Source organism: Cervus elaphus, chromosome 5, assembly GCF_910594005.1.
Source record: "Cervus elaphus chromosome 5, mCerEla1.1, whole genome shotgun sequence".
Lineage (NCBI taxonomy): Eukaryota > Metazoa > Chordata > Mammalia > Artiodactyla > Cervidae > Cervus > Cervus elaphus.
Genome location: NC_057819.1, coordinates 18,862,587 through 18,880,185, shown reverse-complemented (window position 1 = coordinate 18,880,185; position 17,599 = coordinate 18,862,587). Strand labels below are relative to the sequence as shown.

At 47.1% G+C, this 17,599-nt stretch overlaps 1 protein-coding gene across 10 annotated transcripts in view; it reads left to right on the top strand.

Moving 5' to 3' along the window:
* KDM2B (lysine demethylase 2B) overlaps positions 1 to 17,599 on the top strand; it is a 115,088-nt gene that overhangs the window by 46,846 nt on the left and 50,643 nt on the right. For all 10 annotated transcript variants that reach the window (XM_043901909.1, XM_043901905.1, XM_043901904.1 and 7 more), the window contains 2 exons: positions 4,237 to 4,363; positions 6,657 to 7,141. In XM_043901909.1, coding sequence (XP_043757844.1) covers positions 4,237 to 4,363; positions 6,657 to 7,141 — 612 coding nt within the window. The remainder of the gene's footprint in view (positions 1 to 4,236; positions 4,364 to 6,656; positions 7,142 to 17,599) is intronic.

Here is a 17,599-nt window from a genome sequence, read left to right as displayed (position 1 = left end):
CGTGTTCAGTGGGCAGGTGTGCTCACAAGGGCGCGTGCATATCTTCAGCCTGGTGGATTTGCAGCTGGGATGCCTGGATCCCAGGGGTCCTGCTTTGTGGAATTCTGTGCCCCTCTTCTGTTGCCCGCCGACCATCCCTCTCCTGGTCTTGGGGAGGCCAGTCCCAGCCCTGGTCTGGAGGCTGCTGCCCCATGGCGTTCTAGAGAAAGGCACCATTTGGGTGCCAGTGGTCAACTTGTAGTCTGGGTCAAGTGCTGTCTGGGACTCTGGCCAACTGTCCTTTGGCCAGCCCCTGAAGAATGGACCGGTTTGTTTGCGAGCAGACGGGTAGGTGTGGGAGAGCAGAGGAGAAAGAAGTCAAGCACACAACTTTCCAGGCAATTCCTGAAAGCCAGAGTCAGGCTGGGATATTTCTAAAGGCTTCAGCAACTCACTTGGCAGCTGTCCCCGCTCCCCCCGAGGGAATCTGGATCCTACTTCTCCATGGATTGGGGTCCTGTCGTCATTCTGTTAGGAGCCCAGCTCCCCTCCCCCGTCAGCAGGAGGCGGGAGGGAGGGTAATGAAGTGGAACCCCCAGCGCCATGCTGAGCTGCTGTGGAAAATCGCGCCCACATGGAGATGAGCACGGCAGGGCCCCCTCCCCCAAGGCCTACCGTTCCCTGTCGTCTCAGTGGGCATCCCATCTGGTTCCCTGAAGCAGGTGGATGGGCGGGGGGTTGAGGGGGAGAGGCCGGGGGTGGGGTGGGGGGATTGGGGCGCAGGCTGGGCGGGAACCAGCAGCAGGCTGTTTAATCTGCTTTGATTTCTGGTCTTTGGAGAGGGCTTGGCTACAAGGCCCAATTGTTTATGTCTTAGGAGCCAAAGCAGACAAAAGATGCTGGGAAGAGAGCCCTGGAAGCCAGATAAAATGCCAGGGCTGCTCCTCGTCAGCTCGCTACAGCTTAATTCTTTATATCCCTGTGAGCTTTCTTAAGAAGGTTATGGCCATTTAAAAATAGTTTTTCGAGAGTCCAAAAACATGGATTTGCTTGGAAACCAAATGCTGGGGGCGGGACAGAGGAAACCATCAGTCTCTAAGCCCTAGGGTGTGGGCTTGATTTATTTAGAAAAATCATTTGCCTTTGTGGCCCAAGGTGGGGGACCTCCCCATAGACACCAGGGGAACCCCAATGTTCTCTTATGTTTAGGAAGCATGTCTGGCTCTCATGATTTGAATTTTTCTGGGCTGGATGAGAGGTGATCACCCTGCTGCCCATAAAGCAAGCATGAACAGGTGCAGGTGTTCTGGGACTGGCGTTTTTCATTTCCTGACCATCTTCCCTCTCTCATTCTAAAGATAAGCAGAGGGGTGAAGAGCTAACCAAAGACTGGATGTGTCGCATGTTTATTATTTGAAGATAGCATCTCAACAACTCTCACTCCATATTTTTAACTCCAGTTGGCTTGATAAAGGATAGAAATGGTCCAATTGATCACTAAACTGCCGTCTCTCATATTTATCTTTCTTTTCCCCCCCAATGGCTCTAGTGAAAACAGCCTTCTCAGGAAAGGTAATGCCAACATGCCCCATTCCCTCTCAGCTAGCGAATCTATTTGGAAATTGCAGATAATTTATCCTTCCTCTCACCTTTCCCCTACCATTGGATTTTTTTTTCCATTGACTTTTTTTTTTTTCCAGGAGAAAAACAATTTTTAAGACACTTCCACCCACCCTCATATTTTAGTGTCTCAAGTCCTTGAGACCTTGGGGTTCTAGATGAACCGAAACATCTTTGGTTCTGATCTCCTGAGGTCACTCAGCTCCAGGAGGAAGGGCTTAGGCCAGGTGCCACTCGAATGGACCTTTGGGAACTCAAACTGACCCCTTGAGACCCACTGAGAGATTGATTACTCCCCCAGGCTGGGAGCATTGCATGCTTTCTGACTGCCTTGCCTTTCAATGATCAGCTCAATTTGGTGAGGCTCCGAATGTGTCAACAAGTAATGTTGAGCAATCGTGTGTTTAATGTTCCCAGGCATGTGGCTGAAACCTTTTGAAGGCGAAGGGTGGAAGGCGACAACCTGTTTGTAAGTCAATTCTTTGCAAATTTTGTTTCCTGCGGTGCTCTCTTGGAAAAAAAAAATTAAAAAAAAAACAAAAACAAAAAAAAATTCTTTCATCAGCATTTGTTTTCACCCAGCTGGTTTCCCTTGGGTTCAGCAATGATGAGGGGAGACTTATCTTCCTCTCCGGAACTATAAAAAAATTTTTTTCCTAATCTAGAAAGATTCTCAGGTGCCATGGTGCCCATTAGGGCCGAGTGGCTCAGACGGTTTCCCAAATTTGAAAAGTCAAAAGAACTTGAGAGTTTTATCAGTCAAGTCAGGAGATGCGAGGGAGGGTCTGAGAAGAGGCAGGCCTGCCTGTCCTCAACTTGCTCTGTAGGTTTTGACGATTTGTTTCAAAATCTCTTGGCCCTTGTTCTGGAGTGAGGGTGGGGTGAGGCTGAGAACCACCCGCTCCCCAAACTCTCTTCACAGGAGGCCAGGACGGCCACAGGCCCAAGAGCCTCTCTCCTTTTCAAACTCTGGAGGACACTGATCCAATGACTGTGAAAAACGATGAATATTCTCCCAGCAATAAAACTGGGGTTCTTGGGAAAGTAAGCTGGAGCCAAGGAAACCACTAAATGATATTCCCAACTCCATGCATCTCCCCAGGAGCTCAAAAGCATGCAGCAGCCAGGATCTCATCCTAAAGCATACCATCCCCCAGAGGCAGGGAGATCAGATGGACCCAGGATGCAGATGGGAGAAGTGGGGACAGGGTCTTGCAGCTGGGAAACTGAGTCAGTGGGATCTGGGATGGATGGGAACTGGAACTGGGACTCTCAGAGAGCAGAGTGGGGGCCTTGTCCGGATGGACACCGAGAGAGGCAGGAAGACCAGATTTTAGGGATGATGGAGTAGATGGAGCGTCTAAGTCTCTGTATGTGCCTTCCTCCCAGATGTAGAATGTCACCCGTTGGTTGTCAGCAAAGCAAGGTGGGAGAGTGTGCTTCCTTGACACCCAATTCCCTGAGTTCCTAGAGGGCAGGAGAGGTGAGGAGAGGGTCTCTGGCCCCCGCACAGGTCCCTCAAGGCAGATGCATCCTCGGTGAGAGGGTCCAGGAGTGAATGTGGACGTGTGGGAGCCGTTTGTGGTCTCGGAGAAGAGGACCCAGCTGTGGGAGACACCATCTCCCACCACCCTCGCCCGCTCGGGATGTAGTTTCTGGAAGGCTCCTCCATGCCAGGGCCATCAGTGTTATTGCTTCTTTCCCATCTCTTGCTGCCATCTCATCCGTATAGAACCCGTGCTGCCAACCATTGGAATCCCCCTGGGGCCCCGGCCTTTTCACAGCTCTGATGCATCAAGCTCTCTGCACCTATACTTCCTCTCCTGTAAGAAACAGTCAAAAGGGGATCTCCAGCTGGACGCCTGCTCCAGACCCAGGGGGTGTGTCCTTCAGTGTTAGGACGGTCCCAGGTCACACCGGGGACTTGTGTCAGAGGGAGTCCTCTGTGGAGATATGGCTGGCAGTGCCCGGTGTCGTGGGGGAGGCGCAGGAGGTGGGCCCCTCTGAGGCCCCGCCCCTGATGGCAGGAGAGGCCACACCCCCTCCATCCTCATTGGTCCGTCTGTTGTGGCCTCCTCTGAGTACAGGAGATGCTTGATAGCCTGTCTGCAAATGGGTAAGGTTTGGGGTTTGATTTCTGTTTTTCAAGGTGGGAAGGAGCGGTGGTAGAATCTATGCAAGGATTTTGGAGAACGGGCGAGGACCCTGTGTCTGTGGTAGCTAGAATCAGGCAGGGGCTCGCAGCTTCAGGTACCCGCGCACTCCGCCGTCAGATCAGGGGACACCTCTGTTTCTCTGCATCTCACCGAAGCATAAAGTGGACCCCGTACAGCTTTCCCTACGCAAAGCTCGAGGACCTTTGCAATGACGCTCTCACATAGGCCTCTTCCCCGCTCTTCCTCCTCATTCGTGCATGCTGATATCTTGTCCCTTTCAGCCCTTCCCTCCAGCCCATACCCCCGCCCCAGCCCCCCTCCCCCCCCATTTTTCCTTCACACCATTTGTGCTCTTGCTAAGATGATGAAAATGACTCCCACTCCCAGGAACTCCCCCCTACCCCACCCCAGTGCCCTTCTCTCCCGCCTTTCCCCTCTGCCCCCCAGAAACTGACCTCTGCTCCTGGATCTTTGCTTTCAGGTGCAGCCCAAATTCCGTTACCCCTTCTACTATGAGATGTGCTGGTATGTCTTGGAGAGATACGTGTACTGTATGACCCAGCGGTCCTACCTCACTCAGGAATACCAGAGAGAATCAATGCTTATTGGTGAGTGAGCCTTGCTCGGCTGCCTCAACGGCTCAGCTGCAGCAGAAATAATTTTTGTTTTTAATACTCAGCAGTGTTATTTTCTTTTCCATCTCTAGGTCAGTATTTCTATTTATTTATCTTTAAAGATTAATTTTTATTGGGGTATAATTGCTTTCTGATGTTCTGTTAGTTTCTACTGAATAGCAAAATGAACCAGCTATACATATACATATATCCCCTCCCAGAAGTAATTTTTTTCAGTGGGGCTTTGGGAGTCCTGGGTTCCAGGAATTCCTCTGAGCCAGTGTTATTGGGCAGATTCCTAGAGACTCTTGAGGAGGGGCAGGGAAGTCATCCTTCTTAGCTTCCCACTTGAAATAGTGGTAAGTGAAGGAAATCATGACCTCCAACAGAGTCATCTTGGTGGTCGCCAGGTTTTACTGGTTGATTATACAGAGATGGGGAGGGGCTAGTCCCCTGGCATGGTTACTGAAACGGGCCCCCACTGAACAAAGATTCCTGGTTCTTTTTTTTTTAATCCCTCCCTGGCCACCAACTGATTTTTTTTCTCACTGCACTAGAGGTTAGATTTTTGTCTATATAGAAACAGGCCTAAGAGATTCAACCAGTTCCCCAAAACACAGGTCAGTTATAAGCCAGAGGGAGGGGTTGACCAGAGTTGGGGGTGCAAGCTTGGCAGAGCCGTGGGTGGTTTTTGACAGAGGCAGGGAGAGAGCATTTATAACTGCAGCTGCAACGCCCTACCCGGCTGCCATTACTTAAAGGGACATCACACCCACCCCCCACCCCCAAATGGCTCAGTCCTTGAATCTTGGCTCACAGGCACCCACCCTGAAGTTGTATCTAGCTTATGACACCTCAAAGAGCGATCTGTAGGAAGAATATGCTTCTTCCCCTCAGCCTCTGAGCTGCTACAGTCGAGGGTTTCTTCTGGATGCTAGAGTCACTGTGCCTCACTCACTGCATCTTTCTCATCATGGGATAGAAAAATGGGGTCGGCCCACCTCCTTTAGGGCCTGAACAGTTTCTGCTGCGATTTACAAGATATTTAGATTTGTTTTTTTCCTCTTACTAAACCTCTTCCTTCCTTCCCTTGACTACTGTCCTGAATTCCAGGGGTTTCAGGCTTGACATGTGATGGAGAACCAATGTTTATGCTGGTGGGGGTTCTTGACTGGGGAGTGCCTTTTGGAAATTCAGTTCTATCTTGGGTTCTGGAGCGGGGGGCGGGGGGGCTCTGTTGTGACGTTTCATCCCTATTAGATGATTCAGGTGTTCAAAAATATCCAGACCTTCACAGGCTCCTCTTGGGGAGCTTCCAGCCTGGTAGGAGATGGGAAATGATCCTGAAGTAGTGTGATGACCTCTGTGGTTGCAGTAGCTACATGTTCCCTTGGGGACCAGAGGCTGGATTTTGAGGCAGTCCCCAGGACTGGGAGAGAGTCACCGCTCTCACTTGAAAATTTAGGGCCATAGAAGAAAGTTCCTTATTCTGTTCCAGGCTTGATAGGAAGTGTTAAGGCCACGTTTGGGTCACTGGTACCCACATTTCTCTTCCATTTTCTTGCCAGTTTCCCCCACCAAAGAGAAGGGGGGATATTTAGGGGATGCCTCATTTCTTGAGTGCTAATTGTGTGTCAGGAACAATGCTCTGTGATGTCTTATTTAATGCTCACTATGACTGTTCAAGGGAAGTATTTAGAGCATTCTTGAGATATAGTTCACATATCATATAATTCACCCTTTTAAATATGTACCATTCAGTGATTTTTAGTCTATTGTCAGGGTTGTGCAGACACCAGCACAGTCAGTTTTTAGAACATTTTCATCATCCCAAAAGGAATTCTGTACCCTTGAGCTACCATGTCCTTCTCTCACCCCATGCCCTTGACCTCAGCCCTAAGCAACCAGGAATCTACTTTCTGTCTTTGTATAGTTTCTTCCTGTTCTGGACATTGCATATGAGTGGAATCGTTTAATATGTGCTCATTTTTGCTTTACTTTTTTACCATATTGAAAGATACAATACCAGGTGTGTTCAGAGAAGTGAGGCAGTTTGTCAGGATGCACACAACTGGGGAAAAGCAGAGCTCTGCCTGGCTGATGGCAGCCTTTCTAGGGCCTGAGGGAGGCAAAGGCCATTAGAATCATCAGAAGGAGCTCCATGTGCAGAGTAAAGGGGAGGCACAGCGAGTGGGGCTTCCAGGGACTTCCAGCAGGGAGTTTGGGGTGTTCATCTCTTTCTTGTGACATTCTCCTTCCATGCCTCCTGCCCCGACTCCTTTCTTAGATGCCCCAAGAAAGCCCAGCATAGACGGCTTCTCATCTGATTCCTGGCTGGAGATGGAGGAGGAGTCCTGTGAGCAGCAGCCCCAGGAGGAGAAGGAGGAAGAGGAGGAAGAGGAGGAAGAGGAGGAGGGTGCAGATAAGACCCCCAAAGCATCTGCTGATGGCCCTGCCTCACCCACCAGCACCCCGTCCGAGGACCAGGAGGCCCCCGGGAAGAAGCCCAAAGCCCCTGCCATGCGGTTCCTCAAAAGGACTCTGTCGAACGAGTCAGAGGACAGCGTGAAGTCTGCCATGATGCCCACCGACTACCCCAAGACGCCCACTGGCTCTCCCGCCACTGAGGTCTCTGCCAAATGGACCCACCTCACCGAGTTTGAACTGAAGGGCCTGAAAGCTCTGGTGGAGAAACTTGAATCCCTCCCGGAGAACAAGAAGTGTGTCCCCGAGGGCATCGAGGACCCCCAGGCCCTCCTTGAGGGTGTGAAGGTGGGCAAGGGGGTTGCCTCGGGCTGGGCAGCTAAGGAGGGCTGGGCAGGTCTTGTTCAACATGCAGATTCTCGAGGGTAGCTCAGCTCCAGGGAGCTTGGTACAGGCTGTCCTGGGGGGACATCCGTGTGTGGAGAGGGACCTCGAGTCCAAACAAGCCCATCTGGGGTGTTTGAGTAGAGGCCACCGTTGTGATCCCTGCAAGGGGATCTCATAGTGGAAGCTGGCTCTGCAGTTGACAATGAACTGTCTCTTAGGACGTGTTGAGAATCCCAGCCATTGAGGGCAGTAGGTGTCACTACTTAGAGTGCACCAGTAGTGCTGTGGTTGGGCTTGGGGACAAACTCCTGACATCATGGTCGAGGAGACTTGCTGCCTTGGGCTGGCTTTTTTGCCCCAGAGCATGCTTCTGTTTCACGTGAACAGGGTGTTCATCCTGGTTGTCCTCTAGGTGACCATCTCGGGTGGGCCACCAGGATTGAGAGGTCTCCAAGTGGAGCCTAATTATTATTATTTTTTTAATTTTAATTTTTAATTAGAAGATAATTACGTTACAGCATTATGATGGTTTCTGCCATACATCAACATGAATCGGCCATAGGTATACATATGTCCCCTCCCTCTTGAACCTTCCTCCCACCTCCCTCTCACCTCCCTCCCAGAGCCTAATTATTCAGCAAGCTCATGGAGCACCAGCTGTGCTGGCCATAGGGGAATGGGAAGCAGGCAGGTAAAGAAATCAGGAGGAAATTCCCTGGTGGTCTCCAGGACTTGATGATTTCACCACCATGGCATGGGTTCAGTCCTTGTTTGGGGAACTAAGATCCTGCAAGCTTTGCGGTGTGGCCAAAAAGAAATTGGGAGGCAGGGAAATGAGTGCCACTGTGTGTACCCAGGTCATGGGAGTGGGGTAAGGGGACATTCATTGGCTGCATCAGGGCCAGGGCTCTGGGACAGTTATGTACAGGGGATTTGAGTTGGGCCTCAGAGATTACATAGAGTTCTTCAGATGGGGGAAGGCTGTTCTAGGCAGAGTACAAACATGAAGTGTATTTAAGAAATAGGAAATAACACTGGGAGACCTTGTCTGGTAGTAATCATAACATTTGTTGAAAGCTTATATGTGTGTGTGTGTGAGTTGCTCAGTCATGTCCTACTCTTTGCGACCCCATGGACTGTAGCTCGTCAGGCTCCTCTGTCTGTGGAATTCTCCAGGCAAGAATACTGGAGTGGGTAGCCACTGTCTTCTCCAGGGGATCTTCCCAACAGAGGGATTGAACCCTGGTCTCCTGAATTGTTGGCAGTTTCTTTACCATCTGAGCCACCAAGGAAGTCCTGTTGAAAGCTTACTACCTGCCAGGTAGCAGGGCTCAGCAGGTGGTAGGTACCTGACGAGGAAGTTGACTCAGAGGTAAAATGACCTGCTTGCGGTGACAGCTCTGTCACTTATATCTGGACAGTAGGGTCAGGATGAAGCCTTCAGAGTGCCTGTGTGGATATCATTGCGTGGAACTGCCTCCTATCACGGCATTGGTAAGGCTTTTGGGTGTGAGGCCTCAGAGATGTTTGGGCTTCCTTCTCTAATGTCTGGTTCTCAAGTGAATCCATCTGCCCACTGGAGTTGAAAACTGAATTCAAGTCTCTTGCTTGATGGCTGCAAACTCAACCCAGGATTTGTTAATTAGTTCATTTGTACATTTGTTCCCTTAGAAAACATGTCAGATCCTGGGATATAGAAATATTAAGACTGTTCTGCTGCCCTTGAGGTGCTCAGTGATCAGGGCTGAACTCTTGGGGTCTGGTGGAGGTGAGACCTGGGGCTCTGTCAGGTAGCTTAACAGGTACCACCAGCAGAGGGAGCTGGTGTACAGGATCATTAATTCAGGTATATCTCACTTTATATAGTAGGTGTGTTCCCTGCAGATGCTGTGAATTCAGATCTTATGACTCTGGGAAATTGCCAAGTAAAAGAACTTTGTGATGAATATCCCTGCAAAGCATATCTTTACTTTCAAATTGATCTTTTTTAAACCGATTCTTGACTGATTTGGAGGTTGCTTGACCTCTTGAGAGTTTCATGAAAGTACGTGTATACACACAAAATTTTGCATGCAGTATCAGAGGGTTTTGGACTCATGAGCCTGCTCTTGAACCCAGGCTTAAGACCCTATAATCTTGTGGAATGGAGTTTTAGATATTGGGTTTCCTAAAGGAAACCTTAGAATTGTGCAGTGTGGCTACTTTTCTCTTCTAAGGTCCTGTAAAATGAAAGCAGGTATTTTCATCAATAATAATACCACTAATAGCATTAGAGTTTCAAAATGTTGTAAATGAGTTTAAAAAACACATGTTCATCTGAAAAGGAAGTGTTGTGGAGAGCCTTTTTTACTTTATGTTCATGTGCAGTGTTCCTAGTCCCTGGTTGGTCAGATTTCTTTCTAGGGATAGGATTCAGCCTCTTGTATCCCTCACCTGTGCCCACCTGATGGCCCTCTGAGGCTAGATTCAGCCTAGGCCCGTGATGGTGTGAAGGAGGCCTGGGGTAGGAGCTTAGACAAATTTCAAGAATCCCAGCCTCTTTCCTCCCCAACCCCCACCTTGGGGCTCAATGGTAGCTAATGATGATGTGTGATAATGAATGGATTTCAATTACTGTGTGCTCCTATAGGTCTTTTTCATATATAAATTCATTTAAATCTCCTAGCAACCCTCTGTGTTACTTTTGTTACCCCCATTTTACAAATGGGAAAATTGAGGTACAGATTAGGTTAAGTAACTTGCTCAAGGCCACATGTACTGCTCGATGGGAAAGTCCATGCGCTTACCTACTAGACCATGCTTTGTTTGGCTGCTGTAGAGAAACTGATTCTCTTCTCGGAGGCCACTCTGAATTTAGGAAGAAAGTGTTAAGCTGACTGCTAATGGCATTCTTTACAGAACAGGCAACAGATTTGTTTGGTCCTGGGACAAAGACTGTAAATTGGTAGTCTAAGGACAAAATCTAGCCTCTAGGCATGGCATTTGACCTGTGCGGTATTGAACATATTTTTGTAATTATTTGCCAACATTAAAAAAATCAGAAGAGTAAGTGAAAAAGAAAAAAAAATCAAGAGGATTATATAAAATATCTTGGCTATCCTGGCTTATGTTTCTGACTGACTCTGAAAGTGAAAGTTAGTCATTCACTTGTATCCGACTCTTTGTGACCCCATTGACTGTAGCCCACCAGGCTCCTCTGTCCATGAAATTCTCCAGGCAAGAATACTGGAGTGGGTTGCCATTTCCTTCTCCAGATGACTGACTCTAAGCAGCAAGAAATGAGTAGCAAGTGATCTTATATACCCCAGTCCCCACCACTCCCTACTGCCTTTTGAGTGTTGGCTTATCATTAGGCTCACACATCTCATTTTGGTATAATCTAGCCAACTTAGCTTATTTATTGACTTAACTTGTCTTCAGAGATATTTATGGTCTTGAGTCTTGTCTGAGGAAAGCCTTTTCAGGCTAAGGAGCTTATAAATTGGGTGGACAAGTCTCCTTAAAGCCCCAGGAAAATTGGAGCCTCTGCTTTCATCTCTGAGTATTGTATGGCCTGTGTGGGGGAAGTGGACCAATCGTCTTTTCCAGAGTAGGGAGAGCTACTTCCTGGCTGTCTGGTCAGGCTATCAGCCCCTCCCAGTCCCTGGAGACCCAGAAGAGATTTTGAACCTAAGACTAGCTTCTAGAATGAGTGTGTTATCACAGAGGGTGAAAAGCTTCTTCCTGGCTGCACGCTTTAGGTCCTTTTGTTCTCTCTTCTCAGATGTTGGGGTTTCTTTTGCACTGGCTGAGAAATAAAAGTCAGCTTAGGAATGTGGGTTCCAGATAGAATTCTTAGCTGATGCCCCCCGCTCCCACTACTATTGAATGATTTGTGTTTCTCACCAGTGTTGGTTCCCCCTTGATGATTGATCAGCCATGATCTTTGACTTCTGTGGCAAAAAGATGATGTCTTTTCTTCTGTCTCTTTCTCTGAGGCCTCAGAGATGGCTGCTAATGGTGGCTCATGGTAACCAGAGCCCCTGGGATTAGAGACACTCCTCAAAGTATTAATATTAATGTCAGTCTCCAGATGGCTAGGTTTTAGCTTTTACCAGAAATTCTTTTCTTTTTCTTTCATTCATAATGTACGTTTTTAAATTGTGGTAACATATATTTACCATTTTCATTAGTTGGTTAATTATACTGACTAGATCACCAGCTTAGAATCTTGAAGAAAGAAGATTCTTCAAGAAAGAAGATTTACAATTTTCACCATTTTTTTTCTTTTTTTTTCTTTTCTTTTCTTTTTAATTTTCACCATTTTAAAGTGTACAGTTCAGTGGTATTAAGTACACTCACAGTATTGTGCAGCCACTATCTCTGTCTAGTTCAGAACTTTTTCATCACTTTAGGCAGAACCACCTGCATTCTGTCTTTATGGACTTATTTATTCTGTATAGCTCATATATCTAAGAGTTGTAAGTGTAGGGAGTTCCCTGGTAGCCTGGTGGTTAGGATTTGAGATTTTCACTGCTGTTGCCTGGGTTTTCAGTGCCTATTTGGGGAACTGAGATCCTGCAAGCTACATTGCATGGCCGGGGTGGGGGGGGGAGTTTTGAGTATAATATTATAATCTTAAGTGATTGGTGTTGTGTTTTTTTTTTTTTTTTAAATAAACATTACAGGTTACAGGATAGAAAATGTCTCCTTCCTCAGTTCTCACTTCCTGGAGAATAACCTCTGTTAGTCATCTGCTGAACATACTTTTGGAGCTTTTTCCCTCACATCAATGTATATAAACATATATATATATATATATGAATTTTTAAAAAAAAATTGGTTCATACTTGCTTTTGTCCCTTTAAAGCTTCCTTTTTTGTGTCTGTTTCTTTTTTAAAAATACTTATTTAATTTTGTTTATGCTGGGTCTTCGTTGCTGCATGCAGGCCTTCTCTAGCTGCAGTGAGCAGGGGCTTCTCATTGCATTGGCTTCTCTTGTTGTAGAACACAGGCTCTAGGCTTACTGGCTTCCGTAGTCGCAGCATGTGGACTCAGTAGTTGGGGCTCTGGGCTCTAGAGCACAGGCTCAGCAGTTTTGGCTCATAGGCTTAGTTACTCCAAGGCAGGTGGGATAGTCCCAGATCAGGAATTGAACCCCCATGTTTTCTGCATTGGTTGGCGGATTCTTCCCCACTGAGCCACTAGAGGAGCCTGACTCTCTTTTAAGACAATTATTCTGCTAGGGTTGCAGGATATTGGCCTGTGTGCAATGGGAAAACAGGAAATTGGGACATGAAACATGCTTTCCTTCTATTTTGATTTCTGTTCTTAGCTGTTTCCGTGCGGTCTTGAGCAAGTCACATCACCTTTCTGTTTGAATGAATGAATGAATGTGAAGTCGCTCAGTCGTGTCTGACTCTTTGCGACCCTATGGACTGTAGCTTACCAGGCTTCTCCATCCATGGGATTTTCCAGGCAAGAGTCCTGGAGTGGGTTGCCATTTCCTTCTCTAGGAGATCTTCCCGATCCAGGGATTGAACCCGGGTCTCCTGCATTGTAGGCAGACACTTTACCATCTGAGCCACCAGGGAAGCCTCACCTTTCTGTGTACTTATCTGTAAATCTAAGATATTAGACTAAACGTGCTGTGTTCCTCCAGGGCCCGGATTCTGTGGTTCCTTGGCCATTCTTAAGTGTGTAACTGATTGACATCAGAGTATCTTCACTGTAAAATAAGGATAATAACAGGGACCTCGGTCACTGAATTATTGTGTGGGACAACGAGGTAATGAGCACCTAGCTCTCTTAGTAAGCCCTCAGAGAAAAATTAGCCATTCTTAGATAGCAGGCAAAGGAGAGTCAGACTGACTTTGACCAGCTCCCCACTGTTCCTGTGCTCTTTCCCTGCCTTTCAGCGTCTCTATCCCTGCTTAAGGGTTAATGATTCCCACCTGTATTAGTTTCCTAGCGCTGCTGTAAGAAAGTACCATAGACTGGCTCAAACAACAGAAATTCATTGTCTTTTGGTTCTGGGAGCTAGAAGTCTGCAAAAACTATGCTTCCTCTGAAGCCTCTACGGGAGGATTTTTTCCTTGTCTCTTCCAGCTTTTCTTGGTTGCTGGCAATACTTAGAGTTCCTGGGCTTGTGGCTACCTCCCTCCAGTCTCTGCCACAGTTTTTACACTGGCAGTCTGTGTTTCTGTGTGTCTTCTCTTCTCATAAGGACATCAGTCTGTAGATTAGGTCTCATTCTAATCCAGTATGACCCATTTTCCAACTAGGTCATACTCTGAAGTTTTACATGCACTTGAATTTTGAGGGGCAAAGATTCCCTGGAGGAGGAAATGGCAACCCGCCCCTCCAGTATTCTTGCCTGGGAAATCCCACGGACAGAGGGGCATGGAGAGCTACGGTCCATGGGGTCGTAAAGAGTCGGACATGACTGACTTGAGTGCGTGTGTGTTTGTGCACACACACATGTGCTGTTCAATTCAGTGCATTGTCTTTTTCCCTTTTCTCTCTTGGATTGGCAACTATTAATCGGTGGACAGACTAACTCATAGTGAGATGGGAATTGGCCTGCATGCTGTTCTTCCTTGAAGAGTCTATACTTTCGACTAGAACTCAAGGAGAGAGCTGAGGCTCCTGATGGGAGAGAAGGAGGGCATATGGGCATTACTCTAAGTAGTTGTAAATGACTTGAAAATAACCAGATGCGTTGCAAGCTTGTGAGGACTTGAGCCTAAGTGTGTAGTCACTACTGAGATAGGAGATGGGAGAGTGTTTGTTAGATATGTTTTTGCCAGGTGATTCTGCAGCTGTCCTTGTTAATTAAGATAATGGGAAGCTCTCTTTTACATGATTCCATGCTCCCTTGGCTGCCAGAGTATCTGGCTAAGGGTGGAAACACCAATGCACTGTGGATAACCATCTTTCTTATTGCATGGAACTGTGGGGGCCTCACAGAATTATGAGACTGGTGGAGTTGTCAGGCCACATGGAATTATGGGGCCTCAGAGTTATGCAACTGGTGGAATTGTGAGACTGCATGGAATTATGGGGCTGCATGGAATTATGGGGCCACATAAAACTGTGGGTCTGCATGGAATTGTGGGATTGCATAGAATTGTGGGTCTGTGTGGGATTATGGGACTGCATAGAATTATGGGGCTACATGGAATTGTGGGTCTGCAAGGAATTATGGGGCTGCATGGAGTTATGGGACTGCACAGAACTATGGGGCTGCATAGAATTGTGGGGCAGAGTGGAATCAAGGAGCTGAAAGAGACAGTGAGGGGTGCCTGCTTTCAGGTGTTACCATTTTTATTTTCAAACACTAAAAAAGAGATCAGTGGTATTGCTCTTTCATCAAAACCCAAATGGGAAACAATCTAAAATAAGAGTGTATCACCCAAACAGGTATTATCTTTTAAGACCAAAGGTTCTGGAATCGGGCTGACTCCCCTGCACCATCCATTAATCAGCTGACCGCTCTGGGGGAATACAGTAAAATAGGGATAGAAAGAATCATGTCTCTTCGAGTTTAGTGAGGTGACATATTAAAAAAGCCTTAGAACAGGGCCTTTAAGTGCTCAGTGAGCTACAGCTGAGCTCGCTGATACTGTGGAGTGAGAGCAGGCTCATTAAGGGTTAAGTGTGAGAGTGTGTGTGAAACTCACGACTTTAAAAGGAAGGTGCAGCTTTTCTCCCTTGGGGTCATCAGGTCTGGGCCCAAGAACACACCTGCTTATCTAAGTTGCCCTTCCTGGGTCTTGCTCTTTTGTGAAACAGTGAGATGTAGAACCCAGACCTTCAACACTGTTGGCTTTTTAAAAGTCATCATACCCTGCCTGCTTCAGGGGAGCCAGAAGGTGGGAAGCCAGTGGGAGGGCTACAGCTTGTTTTGCTCACACCCTGAAGATGACCCAGAGTATAGAAAACAGAGAACAACCAGATTCAGCCTGGTCAGTGGGTCAGGCCTCCAGTAGTTGCTGAGGCTGTTCTGCCCGAGGCTGCATGTTATACTGAGCCCTGGGTTTGGTATTTTGGATGAGCTGTAAATGGATAGAGCATTGATGCAGGGATAAATGAGACAGGCCTGTCACCTAAGGAGCCAAATAAGCCATGTGTATTCTGAGTCCGCTGCTGGTACCACCTCAGGAGAATGTAGGAGACCAGTTAGGGGCAGAAGATCTGAGTTCTAGACACCTGTGTACCCCTAGACCTGAAAAATGGATATGTTGGTCCATGCCATTTAGGGGTCCTTCTGGCTTAAAATTACCTTCTTGGTCCCTGAATCACATTTTTATCCCCTCTAGTTGTATAGCTAAATCAGCTTTTATTTATTTTATTTTTTAAATTAATTAATTACTTTTTTTTTTTTTTTTGCTAAATCAGCTTTTAAACTGTCGTTCCAACTAAATAAACTTAAAATTTTTTTCCCCCTATGCTTAAAACTTGTTAAATGGATAAATTCTGCAAACAGAGAATGGGAACAGCATATCCCAACTGGAAATATGGCATAAGCCAAAAGAGATTGACTGACATTTGTTTCTGGTCCCAGGTGGCACTAGTGGTAAAGAACTTGCCTGCCAATGCAGAAGACGTTGGCACAGTACATAGGGTCACAACGAGTCAGACACTTAGCATGCATGCACGCAACGTTTATTGAGCATTATCCACATGCCAAATACCTTTCATGCGTTATGATCCTGGCAAGATGGGGACAGTTATTATTCCATTTCTTAGACAGGAACCTGAGTCTCAGTGAGATGTGGTGATTTGCCCAAATCATGTAGCTAATAAGCTTTTAATCATGATGTTTGCTGTTGTTTAGTCTCTGAGTTGTGTCCAACTCCTTTTGTGACTCCAAGGAGAAGACAGGGCTCCTCTAATCCATCAGGCTCCTCTGTCCATGGAATTTTCCAGGCAAGAATACTGGAGTAGGTTGCCATTTCCTTCCCCAGGGGACCTTCCCTACGCAGGGATAGAACTCGAGTCTCATGCTTTGGCAGGCGGATTCTTCATCACTGAGCCACCAGGGAAGCTCCCTTTAATTGTGATGTACTAAGACAAATGTGGTGTGTTAGTTTCCTGTGGGCTGCCATAACAAATGACCACAAACTTGGTGGATTAGAACAATAAAAATTTATTCTACAACAGTTCCAGAGGCTAAAAGTCAGAAATCGAGGTGTGCTCCCTGGGAAGGCTCTGGGGAGGATCCTTCCTTGCTCTTCCAGGTTCTGGTATTGCCTGGAGTTCTTTAGCTTGTGGCTGTGTCATTCTAGTCTCTGCCTCTGTCTCTCCATGGCCTTCTCCTTTATGTCTCTGTTCAAATCTCCTCTCCTTTCTCTTTTTTAAAAAAAATTTTTATTTATATTTTGCTCTGCTGGGTTTTTGTTGCTGTGCGGACTTTTCTCTAATTGTGGCAAGCGGGGGCTCCTCTTCATTGTGGTGCACAGGCTTCTCATTGCAGTCGCTTCTCTTGTTGTAGAGCACGGGCTCTAGGGGACATGGGCTTCAGTAGTTGTGGCACATGGGCTTAGTTGCTCCGAGGCATGTGGGATAGCCGCAGCTCAGAAACCAAACCCATGTCTCCTGCATTGGCAGGTGGATTCTTTACCACTGAGCCATCAGGGAAGCCCCCCTCCTTTCTTTTGTAAAGACGTCAGTCACTGGATATAGGGTCTACCCTATCCAAAATTACTTCTTTTTTTTTTTTTTTTTATTTAGTCGCTCAGTCGTGTCCGACTCTTTGCGATCCCGTGGACTGTAGCCTACCAGACTCCTCTGACCATGGGATTCTCCAGGCAAGAATACTGGAGTGGGTTACCATTTCCTTCTCCAGGGGATCTCCCCAACCCAGGGATCAAACCCAGGTCTCCCGCATTGCAGGCAGACGCTTTAACCTCTGAGCCACCAGGGGAGCCCCCAAAATTACTTCTTAAGATCCCTTCACTAATTACATCTGCTCAGACCCTTTTTCCAAGTAAGGTCACATTCACAGGTAACAGGAATTAGGACTTGAACATATCTTTATTTATTTATTTTTGTCCACACTTCGGGGCTTGTGCACTTCCATGACCCAGGGGTTGAACCTGGGCCCTTGGCAATGAAAGCGCAGAGTCTTAACCACTGGACCGCCAGGGAATCCCCTGAACATATCTTCTTGAGAGATGCAGTTCAACACAGTACAGATGGGTTTTTGCAGTCAGGCACAAGAAGAACTAAAGAGCCTCTTGATGAAAGTGAAAGAGGAGAGTGAAAAAGTTGGCTTAAAACTCAATATTTAGAAAACTAAGATCATGGCATCCGGTCCCATCACTTCATGGCAAATAGATGGGAAAATAGTGGAAACAGTGGCTGACTATTTTCGGGGGCTCCAAAGTCACTGCAGATAGTGATTGCAGCCATGAAATTAAAAGACACTTACTCCTT